This window comes from Nymphalis io, chromosome 25, assembly GCF_905147045.1.
Source record: "Nymphalis io chromosome 25, ilAglIoxx1.1, whole genome shotgun sequence".
NCBI lineage: Eukaryota > Metazoa > Arthropoda > Insecta > Lepidoptera > Nymphalidae > Nymphalis > Nymphalis io.
In genome coordinates, this window is record NC_065912.1 from 3046807 (window position 1) to 3059109 (window position 12303).

At 32.9% G+C, this 12303-nt stretch overlaps 1 protein-coding gene across 6 annotated transcripts in view; it reads right to left on the bottom strand.

Annotated features, from left to right (window-relative positions):
- LOC126778168 (protein phosphatase PP2A 55 kDa regulatory subunit) overlaps positions 1 to 12303 on the bottom strand; it is a 44522-nt gene continuing 32219 nt past the window's right edge. For 5 of the 6 annotated variants that reach the window (XM_050501612.1, XM_050501617.1, XM_050501614.1 and 2 more), the window contains 10 exons: positions 11847 to 12001; positions 11234 to 11434; positions 10299 to 10435; positions 6733 to 6907; positions 6410 to 6473; positions 5956 to 6103; positions 5505 to 5583; positions 5252 to 5379; positions 4785 to 4920; positions 1 to 3936 (listed from right to left, as the gene is read on the bottom strand). In XM_050501612.1, the coding sequence (XP_050357569.1) occupies positions 3811 to 3936; positions 4785 to 4920; positions 5252 to 5379; positions 5505 to 5583; positions 5956 to 6103; positions 6410 to 6473; positions 6733 to 6907; positions 10299 to 10435; positions 11234 to 11434; positions 11847 to 12001 (1349 nt within the window). In that variant the 3' untranslated portion in view covers positions 1 to 3810. The remainder of the gene's footprint in view (positions 3937 to 4784; positions 4921 to 5251; positions 5380 to 5504; positions 5584 to 5955; positions 6104 to 6409; positions 6474 to 6732; positions 6908 to 10298; positions 10436 to 11233; positions 11435 to 11846; positions 12002 to 12303) is intronic. The other variant, XR_007670124.1, reaches the window with a different exon arrangement.

Sequence of the window (12303 nt, forward strand, 5' to 3'; positions counted from 1 at the left end):
TTTCAGATATAAAAATTTATATTATAGGAAATATTTTGGATTCAACAACAACTCCCGCACAACACGCCCGCGCCCTCGTCTTGATACCATGGCACATATTTCATACATATTTTACACCAAAAGTAAAAAAAATAACATTCATGCTATAAAGACCATTACAGAATACGGCTAAACGGACAAATCCTTCATTACAATTTCTTACTATTTTTTATCTTATTATTTTACCACAGATAATTAAAAACTAGCAAAATGTAAACTTTTTTTAATAATGTCCATGTTATAAAACTTCAAGAATTCATTAAAATGCTATCTTCTCTACGACTTAGCCTAGTAGACAGACTTCACAATTTGAAATAATTTTGACACTTTTTATATATCTTAAATTTACCAACAAAGCATGAATAAATCAATAAAAAAAAGAACTTGTAAAGCATCAAGGCGAAGGCGCGACAACCGACCGGCAGCCACAATGATTTCGTTGTCAACAATCGCATCTCGAGGTACCTCACAAACTTTCACATACATTTTTGTCAGTTTATCACACAACGCCCTTATCACAAAGCGACCTGTTGATCCCTCGATGCAGGAAAGAAAAAAAACTGATTTTTTTTTATCCACTGTATGCATTCACAGTTTTTTTTTTGCCTAACTATAACCTAGACTTAAATTAAGACGTACAGACATCCTCTTTCACTCACCGACTACATGTCTTTGCTTTATACTACAAAGCTCATTTTTACAGTGATACGTGGGGTCTTAGTCAATTCCAAAATTGCTTTCAAAGCAACAATTAACTTAGCTGCGAAGGCAATTTTATTTTTCCGATAAATATCACACATTTATCACTATTATTCCCTATCGACCAATAACATAGCAGACAGCATCGATTTGTGTTCGCTTAATCTAACGCGTGGAGAATTGACCGGGCCCCTCACAATGAAACCTAATTTAGATCAACTATACAAACTGACCAACGTAAAGAAAAATGTAATAAGGCATACATTCACAAGCTATGAAAGTGCCTTACGACTCTATTTTGTTAGAGGCTTAACCAGGAGACGGTCAATAATATACACTACTAGGACCTTGTCACAATCCATTAACTAGTTTATAGAATGTTTATTTTATTGATATTTTAACTGATTAACTATGATATAGTTCCAATTATGTATGTATATTATTGACGTCAATCGAATGTCCATTGTACCATCAACAGAAGTTTGACTCGTTAACACTCAATAAAAACATTTAAAAAAAAAGTTATTTAATAATCGGTGAACATAATTTTTTAGAAAGCTTTACAAAAAGTACAATATATGTATAACTGTACAATAATACAAGTGTTGTGACATAGTATCCTATATTTATATTGTTCAGGCCTCCTTACTTTCACTTATTTACATTTTTTTTTTCATCAATTACATATTATATCGTTCAAGCTTCCTTATAAATACAATTAAGTGAAAACTAAATCACATAAAAACCGTTCACAATGTACTGTAAGTAATGTATGCCCAATTAATCCCTAATGAACTGTTATTTCTAATGTAACAAACATTTTTATCTTGGATATTGCCTTGTTTTTTCTTTAGACTTTATTACACGAATATAAAAATTCAATGTGTCCTTTCCTATACCTTTATAGAATTTCTTTCCAGAACATTCTTGACCGTTTTCTGCCCTCAATGGATTACAAATCTTATTACAATGTTATAAGGCATTTTATTCAATAGCAACTTATATAACATCTAAAACACAAAATTCACAGCCCGACTATATCTTCAGAAATCGGTTTTGTTTTGTTAAATTACTTTGTCGGTATTTATAAATTATATTAATGTTCAAAGAATTTATATTCAATTAATTAATTTAACAAGAAGTTATTCAGATGCAGTGTACTTTGATACAAAATATCGAACTATAGATTAGAGGGCAGACTTAGTTAACTACTCTTTAACAAACATCAAGTCAATGTTAACGTGAGGATTAAACCCCAAATTGAGTAAAAACAATCACAAAGACTTAAAAAAATACACAATAAATAAATGAACGACAATTAACAAAAAAAACCTGCGTTCAGTGTAAGGCACGGGTAAAAAAAATATAAAAAAAACCCGGTATAACCTTAGGCGTTTTATATTACGTATACGATCGCATAATTAATTCGCATAGTAGTTACTTAACAACTTTCATTGTCCTTTCAGACCATATTTTGATTGTAATTTTAAAAAATACACTAAACGAACCAATTATATAAACGAAGGTTGGATTCATACATAATAGATTTTTTTTTTCTTAATTATAATAATATTCGCGACATGGTGACGGTTCTATGGCTATTTAAGGCTCACGGAGGGTATTTCAGTGAAATGATATTTAAAAAAATCACCCCCGTGTCCCGATTTTAATACCAATATCTGAACTGGTAACACTGACGTATGAAACATATGCGATTTATTATCTGTGCAGGTCTATCGTCATAGATTTGACACATCAGTATTTATCAATTGATAATTCTAACTAATCTCATCCGTATGGTCAAGCGACAACCTATTGTAGTGTTTTTCATCATTTAAACAATAAATACTTAATTACCGCTTAGAACCTTAAGTATGAAAAGCGTATAAATTATATCAGTGTATGAATAACGGCCTTAGTACCTAGCTAGCGATATTGTGTCAGATTGTATGTTTGTTATATAATATGTTGAAATATTTAAACAACTGGACTTTTTGAGTTAACGATATGGACGACATTGATGTGTTTTTTTTTTAAATAAAATTGAAATGGATTGCAATTACATTTAAGCCTTACGGTTCGATGAATAAAGTTCATATTTGGTACAGCAAATTGACAAACATTTTAATATATTGTTTTTAAATGTTTACAAATCAATGCTCCCGATTTCAATATTACTTATATAGTTTTAGACCCAAAAACAATTTGAGTCAGTCCTTTTTATATGAATTATTTATAAATTTATTTGGTATAAACGGTGGTACTTATATTACATTGTTACATGTAAATGGTATTATTTAAAAATAACAAACATACAAACTGATTAATTCATTTAACATATGGAGAGGTAGTTGCCAGTAATAGCTTAAATTAATAGTGGATTAATGTGATGCTTTAAACAAAGTTTTTTTTTTCCAAATATGAATGGTTCACGAAGAAGTTGTTTATGTATGTTATATATTTTTTATATTAAATAAGAACTTCAACTGACAATTACCTCTTTGTAACATGATAAGATTTAACACTAGCCCATGGCAAGGAGGACATATGTCTAAATTTTAGAATGATGTAAGACATTATTAGGCTATATCTATTCTATGGACATTTTAACAGCATTTTTTTTTCTATTATTCATATAAATTGTAGGATTTTGTCGCATTTGTTTAATTTAGATCTAAAAGCTTGAAATCAAAATGTAAATTATTGTATATTACATAAAATCATTTACACCTTTTACATTAAATTCAAAACTTATTATACGACTTTGGAAAGAATTTTTAAATAAATTCTGAATCTTGTTGTAAAAATGAGTACTTTATGTTTATGTAGATTTTCGTATAAACCCTAAGACATTTTTATACAACAACATTTTGAAACTATTACGAAAATTCCTTTCCAAATTCATAAATTTTTAATCTTTAATAATTTCAACAATATAATTCTAATTATTGCTTGCACATCAGTTTATGTGATGCAAATATAAGGCTGTAGGTTGCAAATAAAAGGTTCACGTGATTTGTATTGTATATTATGTATGTCCTCGCTCACCTAAGGCTTAGCTAAGGGGCCCCGCTAGAATTTGTCTTGGAATATGAATAGATTGTTCGTGGCAGCTACGGCAATGATACTCTCGTGCGGATGCCAGGCTGTGTGGAGGATTTTCTTGTTGAAGTCCAAGCAGTCTACGCTTATTTCATCCTGTTTAAAGTATATTTAATATAAATTTTACATTTAAGGTATAATGTTTTCTGGGACAAGAGACAAGTATTCCTTTGAATCGTTATTTCAATAGATTAATTGAAATGTGAAACAACCACCGGTAGAATGTTGACACATATTACATACTGTTGAGAAGAACTGTCGAGAAACACAGTAATTACTCATTTTTACTGAATATATATTAAAAATAAATTTTGTATATACAATTCCACTTATCATATAAATCATTTTTGCGTAACAACCTACTAGACCAATACGATATTTTTCTATATATAAGCTTTAACCTCAATTAATGTTGCTAGAAATGAGCTCAATACTTGGTAGTACCACTTTGCCCATCTGGTGCAAGCCCATCTGGGTAGGTACAACTCATTCAGCACATGTTCTACCGCCAAACAACAATACTCAGTAGTATAGTTAACACAAAGGATATAACATTTTAGTTACCAAGGTTGGGGACGCATTGGCGATGTAAGGAATTTTTAATATTTCCTTCAGCGTCAATATCTATGGGCGGTGGTTCCCAATTCCACATACTTATTTATAATAATAATATCCTGGGATATTTTTCACACACGGCCATCTGATCCCAAATTAAGCTTGTACAGAGCTTGTACTATAGAAATCGGACAACTGATATACTACATATACTATTTTTCTTTTGTAAATACATACTTATATAGATAATTACACCCAGACTCAGGACAAAAAGACATGTACACAAATATCTGTCCTGGGTGGGAATCCACCAACCACGCCAACCGGCTCGTCATATATACCTATTTTATAAAAAGAAAAACGTAACGTAATACAGTAAGACATATGACCTTCTTCCTCTTGGCGGTGGCGGCGACGCGCCGCGCGCGCAGCGGCTGGCGGGGCCGCGCGGCCGCGTCCCGCGACGCCTCCAGCGTGAGCTCGCCGCGCCGCGCGCCCGCGCCCGCACCGCCGCGCTCGAATATTCTACAACATTGGCCATCTGTGAGTGTACGTACTGAGCCTCGGGCTCATGGAGCCTTACATGTTTGACCGGTAAATACTTTTCGCGCTCCACGTTTATATATGGAAAACAACACACACTCTATTTTATGATATCATAAGTATGTATTATTTGGAAATAGTTTTTGAAGAATACAAAACTGCAATCATTATTACAAGGAATAGCTCTAATTGTTGGCATTAACTTTATATACAAAATAACATGCTTCAATTATTTATTATTATTCACATCAAAATATGGTAACGTTCTGGTTATCCCTTATACTCTTTCAGTTTATGACTATTATAAACTTACCTAAAGAATCCATTATAAGAACCGGTCATTAGCCGCTGGTCGTCACCGCTCCAGCAGCACTCAAACTTATCAAAGATACAGTCATTCTCGTACAACGAACACAGCTTTGAGCGAAGATACTCGTGTACCTACAAAACAAAATTACATTGTCATACTTCATCTACCAAAATGGTTAATTTGGCAAATTGTAAAGTTTTTATGTAATTTGTACATAAATTATTAAAATATACATATAATATATTTGGTAACTTACTGGATATGTTTCTACAGGCTTCGTTTCCATTCTAAGATCCCATACTTTTAAACCTAAGTAATCTCTAGACATCATGTATCTGTAAAAAAATGGAGTTTTAAAACAAAATCTATACTATGCAGTTTTTTTAGATCTATTTGTTTATTAAAATCTCATTAATCTTTATATTCAAGTGAAGGCTAACATTGGGCTTGCTATTTTGAAAACTTTTTTTGTAAGACCCAAAAAATGCAAAACTTTTCGTGATTTATAGAGCTGAGCCATGGGCTATTATGTAGCAGTTTTTGAAAAATCATTTAGTACGTAATTATAATATTAATTTGAAATCATGTCAGAATTCTAATCACACCGATTTAAGGTCTTTAGAATGATATCCGTAATATAATAACCACTAAATACAGGATGTTAATAGAATGACAAATCACAATATGCAGTGCAGTGTATATCCCACCTGCCAGAGTTGCTGAGCTTGACGTCACTGATGGAGGATATGATCTCGGAGAAGAAGGAGCGCGCGTGTGGGTCCTCCGGCTCCTCGAACAGCTTCGCGTGCCGGTCGCACAGCGCCGCCGCGCGCATGTCGCACAGCCTTATCGTACCTGCTCGAGCAACACATTTGTTTTATTTGTAACCATAAGACGTCACCATCTGTATGGAACTATGAAAAAATATTAACTATTGCTACTACATTGGCTCTTTCGCCCTTCAAACCTAAATATAGCAACATAAAGTATTGCAGTTTGACGGTCAAATAACTTGAATTATTAGTAAAAAACTTTCAAACAGTAAAATAGGAGTCACAGTGCTACAGAGTGAATACAATACTAAAAGTTCTCATACTTAAAACTCTTTCAAAATAAAAAATGTATGTAGCTTGATTTGATGTTATTTTATTTGATACTTACCCTTACTACTAGAATATACAAAGAGATTGCATTCAGTCGGGTGGAACTCTGCCGCTGTTATAACCTGAAAAATAACACCTTAATAAATTCATTCATATGTTAAAATCATCTCGACATTTACAAAAAATAACCACAAATTTGAGTGTTAAAAAATGTTTGAACTATGATAAAAAAAAATGAATGTTCTAAACGTAAATTTATTTATATTTTCCTCGAATTTTCAACAATGGTTATGGTCGAATTTGAAAACTGGGCAAACTAGTACTAGTAATAATAATAATAATACAATTATTATTATTGAGAATATATATGCAAATCCATACCTCGGTAAGTTCCTCCATATTGGCGGGCTTAATGTCGACGATATTGAAGCTCTGGTCGGTTATTTCAAGATGCCACAAGTTAATACGTAGGTCGTCCGCCGACAGGTACGTCTCCTGGTCAGAATTCAGTGAGATCGAGTTTATGTGGTATGTATGTGCGTTTGCGAATATCCGTCTGGAAATAAATAAAATATAATAAGAATAGACATCCCGATTTGTAATATGAAATTGAACAAAAGGATAACTTCAACTTATATATCAAACGATTGAATAGTTAAAATACTTAAAAGTAATTTTTACTGGTGGCAGAGCTTTGTGCAAGCTCGTCTGGGTAGCTACCACCCACTAATCAGATATTCTACCGCAAAACAGCAGTGCTTAGTATTGTAGTGTTTCGGTTTAAAGGGTGAGTGAGCCAGTGTAATTACAGGCACAAGGGACATAACATCTTAGTTCCCAAGGTTGGTGGCGCATTGGTGATGTAAGTGATGATTAACATTTCTTACAATGCCAATGTCTATGGGCGTTGGTGATCACTCACCATCACGTGACCTACATGCTCGTCCGCCTTCCAATTCTATATAAAAAAATATATATTAAAATTACAATTACTTATATAAACTTCATAAATATATCATATCGTATATATATATATATATCAACAGCCAATCATTGTCCACTGCTGAACATAGGCCTCTCCCAAGGTGCGCCAAAGCTCCCTGTCCTCCACCAGAGAAACTTCATAAAGAAACTTCATAAATAGGAAAGAAAAAATGTTAGATCGATAGTTGTTTTGATTCCATCAACGATCATCTCTCTAATACATATGGATCATTTACCATAATTATTATTAGTTATACTAAAGCCATACAATAGAGTATGCTTTGTCATCATTAGCAATAGTGTGAGCAAAATTTCAGCTAAATCAATTGGATGGAATTGTTATGAGATCAGTTCCAATATTTGACTCACAAACACTAATTGTTCAATTAAAATTATTTATTTTTCAACGATTAACATTTCTCATTTTTCTCACACATGTATAACATAAAAAATCTAAGCAAGGTTTTTATTTCAATAAATTTTATTTTAATTAATTGATATGGTTCATGTTAAGAAAAAAATAGTAATTATCTTTTCATAGTAGAAAATTATCCCATATAAATTAATCTTACATTATAATAATAGCCTATTGCCTCGCTATGAACATTATACACTTAACTAACAAATTAAAAATGATATTTATGGTTTTTAGTATTATATTTACTAACTATAGTTTTTTATTAAAATATTATTTAATTATATTCCCGAGATGGCCTAGTGGTTAGAACGCGTGAATCTTAACCGATGATCGTGGGTTCAAACCCGGGTAAGCACCACTGAATTTCATGTGCTTAATTTGTGATTATAATTCATCTCGTGCTTGACGGTGAAGGAAAACATCGTGAGGAAACCTGCATGTGTCTGATTTCATTGAAATTATGTCACATGTGTATTCTACCAACCCGCATTAGAGCAGCGTGGTGGAATAAGCTCTAAACCTTCTCCTCAAAAAGGGAGAGGAGGCCTTAGCCCAGCAGTGGGACATTAACAGGCTGTTACTTTTTTTTTACTTTCTTATATTAAATTTCTCTATTGGTATATTTATATAATAAATTTTCTAACGTATTTTATTTCTTATGAACATGACACTCCTCTTGGATAATTTATTTATAAAAATATATTGATTCGAATAAATGAATAATCGACGCAGAAAAACAGACATATATACAATAAGAGACAAATCTCCTAATTTTTTGTTCTATTCCACCCTTATAACTGTACTTTTTTTTTAAATAAGAATCATTCACCTCATTTATCTGTTCCCAATGGGCAAAGATGTTTTCTACCTTTATTCCATACAATAGTTTTTTTTTTTTAATTTCAAATTAAAATGAAGCAATCCTTTAGATCGATTCAGCCCAAATTGGTTCAGAAGCAACAACACTGTAGAGGCCCCGTAACAGCCTGTGAATGTCCCACTGCTGGACTAAAGGCCTCCTCTCCTCTTTTTGAGGAGAAGGTCTGGAGCTTATTCCAGCACGCTGCTCCAATGCTGGTTGGTAGAATACACATGTGGCAGAATTTCAGTGAAATTAGACACATGCAGGTTTCTTCACGATGTTTTCTTTTACCGTAAAGCACGAGATGAATTACAATCATAAATTAAGCACATGAAAATTTAGTGGTGCTTGCACGGGTTTGAACCTCCACGATCATCGGTTAAGATTCACGCGTTTTTATCACTAGGCCATCTCGGCTGTAGACGATCATACATATTTTTATTAAATAAATGTCCAAATTAATAATTTTAGTTAAAAACAACAAATTATGTCTTTAAAGAAATCTACTTTCATTACTGATATTAAAATATTAACAAATCTTAAGTGTAATAAAATTATGTACTTTTGAATCTATATTTATGAAACCATTTGTGCTGACGACTCATCAAAACACACCCAAGACGACTGGTATAAAGCTTTAACTTCAACTTTAATAGGGGAAAAGGGAGGGGTAACTTTGTATGAATTATATCCATACGAAGACGGGACTTGAGGCTAGTATTACTATATTCCTAATGACCATATCCCAATGGGTTATGATCGAACCTACCAGTTTCACCTCCCTAGTATACCATTCAGCTATTGATGTTTAATCAATATCGCTATTTCATTCTGTGACTGAGATTATCAAAGTTAATATTTATCTTGTCTCAAATAAATACGATTTATCAGCCAGATTTGCCGACAGTCGATATATTGAATTTAATTATCTTCACCTTATCTACGCATCGTGACAGTGTCAAGTGCTCATATATTTGTTAAGTCAGATATGCGAGCGTTAATTTAATTATGGTCGGTGTTTGATGATCCACTTGACATGATTATGAGAGATTTATTGTGGAACTGCGTTCGAAAATGTTTGTGTGGACTTTAAACTTGAAAAGACAGCTCAATGGCTAATCACCTTGACAGAATATAAAATATGACTTTTTAAATCAAATTAAAATTGATTCAATTAATATTACTATGAGTATTTTTTTAGAACGATGTAACGTCATGTGGTTTTTGTAAGATATAAGTATGTTCACAAAAAAAAAAAAAAACTTTTGCGTCTGTTCGTTTGATCTTTAAGGACCATGGATGCCCGAAATTTGATTAGGAAAATATTAATTATTATTGCACATTGACGAACTTTTTACCCACCCATCCGTATTTTTGTGAAAACTCACTTACGCTTTCCCAAAGAGTTAGATTAGCGTCAGACGAAAAAAGCTGCTGAAACATAATTTTTTTTTTTTATAGAATAGGAAGGTGGACGAGCATATGGGCCACCTGATAGTAAGTGGTCACCAAACGCCCTTAGACATTGGCATTGTGAGAAATGTCAACCATCGCTATTAGCCAATGCGCCACCAACCTTGGGAACTAAGATTTTATGTCCCTTGTGCCAGTAATAATTATTACTGTAATTGCACCGATTCGCAATAACAGCAAGTGTTTGTGTCAGCGTCCGTGATGCCGTACCTGGGCGAGGCCTCCACCATGAGGTCGGCGGGCCGCACGGTGGGCACGCGCAGCGCCGTGACGCGCGTGGGGTCGCGCGGCCGGCCGCCCTCCTCGCGCGTGTTGTAACCCGTCACGCGCTTGTCCCGCTCCGACACCTGGCATAACGATATAATATCCGATAACTGGCAAACATTTACATATTTAGAAGGAAGGAAGGCCATTAAAACAAACGTTTAGTTTGATAATAAATAGCATATGCCTTTATAATCAAATCAAATAAATATAAATGCAAAGCTTTCGACTCGAAACCAATCAAAAAATAATTTACAATGTGGTGGTTACTAGTAAATAATAACTAGTTAAATGCCTAGGTCTGACTAGATCTCTAGTAAATAATAACGAAACAAAGTAACTAGTTCCAGTCTTTAAACCTGTTTTGATTTCATTTTTATCCGTTTTGAAATACATTAAAGTATAGATGTTTATTCCACATTAACATCTTTCTCGCAGTAAATAATATTCGATTATTTACACATTTAATGCAATATTGATAAAACTTTTTCTTTATACAAACACATTTAATTAAAGGAAGACTTCTACAATAAATGATATGAAATTGATGATTCAATCATGAATTTGTTTCATGACATCACTGTGTTCATAGAGGTTGATTAGACAAAACCCAAAAGTAGATCTGTGTTGCTGCTTACTGAGGCTAAATAGTTACTTTTCTGACTACATTCTACACAAATAAATTAAAATAAACAATAAACTATCGCCATATATAACATAGTAGGTACTCAACCGATTTTAATGAAACTTTTTTGTCTTTAAAAGCCTTTCATTCGACTTGATAACTTGTATTTTATCTCTATGACAATGGTTAATTAATTATAGACACATAACACTACAATTTATGTTGACTAGGGACACAGGCTAAAACTTGTACTCACTTTCCATAACTTAATAGTCTTGTCATTAGTTGACAATAAGAAGTGCGCCTGATTCTTCCTTTTAAGCCATCTAATTTTATTGATCTTCTCCTCAATCTCCAAGGATTTGAGGTAATCAAACTCTGGCTCATGTGATTGGAACGTCGAGTATACATTATACTCGCCCTTCTTAGGAACACATTGTTTTGATGCTGGGTCCCTCTGAAAAGAAATTTAATATTAATAAATTTAACATACAAGCATATCTAGAAAATCGTATTTTTACGTTTAATACATAATTAATATACAATAATCTATCTATATGTTTTATGTTTTAAATAAGTAGGTGTTCCACACCCAGAACCTGCATACTAGCCCTAGCGTGCCTAAATGGTCCAATGATTTGAACATTGAACTGATGATGAATTTTCATGTACTTAGTTTGTGTTTATAATTCATCATGCTCGGTGGTGAAGGAAAACATTGTTAGGATACTTCAATGAGTCGGATGAAGTACTGGAATATACTCCAAAACCCTTCTCAAAAGGAGAGACAGTGTGAGTCTAGTAGTGGGAAATTTACAGACTAACTTTTTTTATAATTAAAATGACAATTATGTTAAAAATTTCCTCACCTGAAATATAACAACTCTACCGCCTTTATCACCAGTGGCCAACAGCTCCCCATCATGGTTAAACTCAACACATGATATAAGATCAGCCTCGGTAACGTCGTCCTCCAATGTACCCTTCACCTGACTGAAACACCATGTCGTCTCCCCACCATTGCCTGTAATTTGTGATAATTGTAATATCAATTGCTTGATATTCAAATTGATTATCTTTAAAAAATACAATCTATAAACTATGTAACATGGACTGTTTATTCTTTCTTACTCTATATATGTAAACTTTACAACTACCATATATGTATTTTATCTGTATTTGTAGCTATATACACACTTTTGTAGAATTACTGATTGTATAAAATTATAACAGCTTTTTTTAAATTTTCAAAGTAAAGTCCAGTTAATCGTAATAAGCTTTATTTTACAAGTGGCGATGAGAATAGTTAAACAGATCAGGATCAAA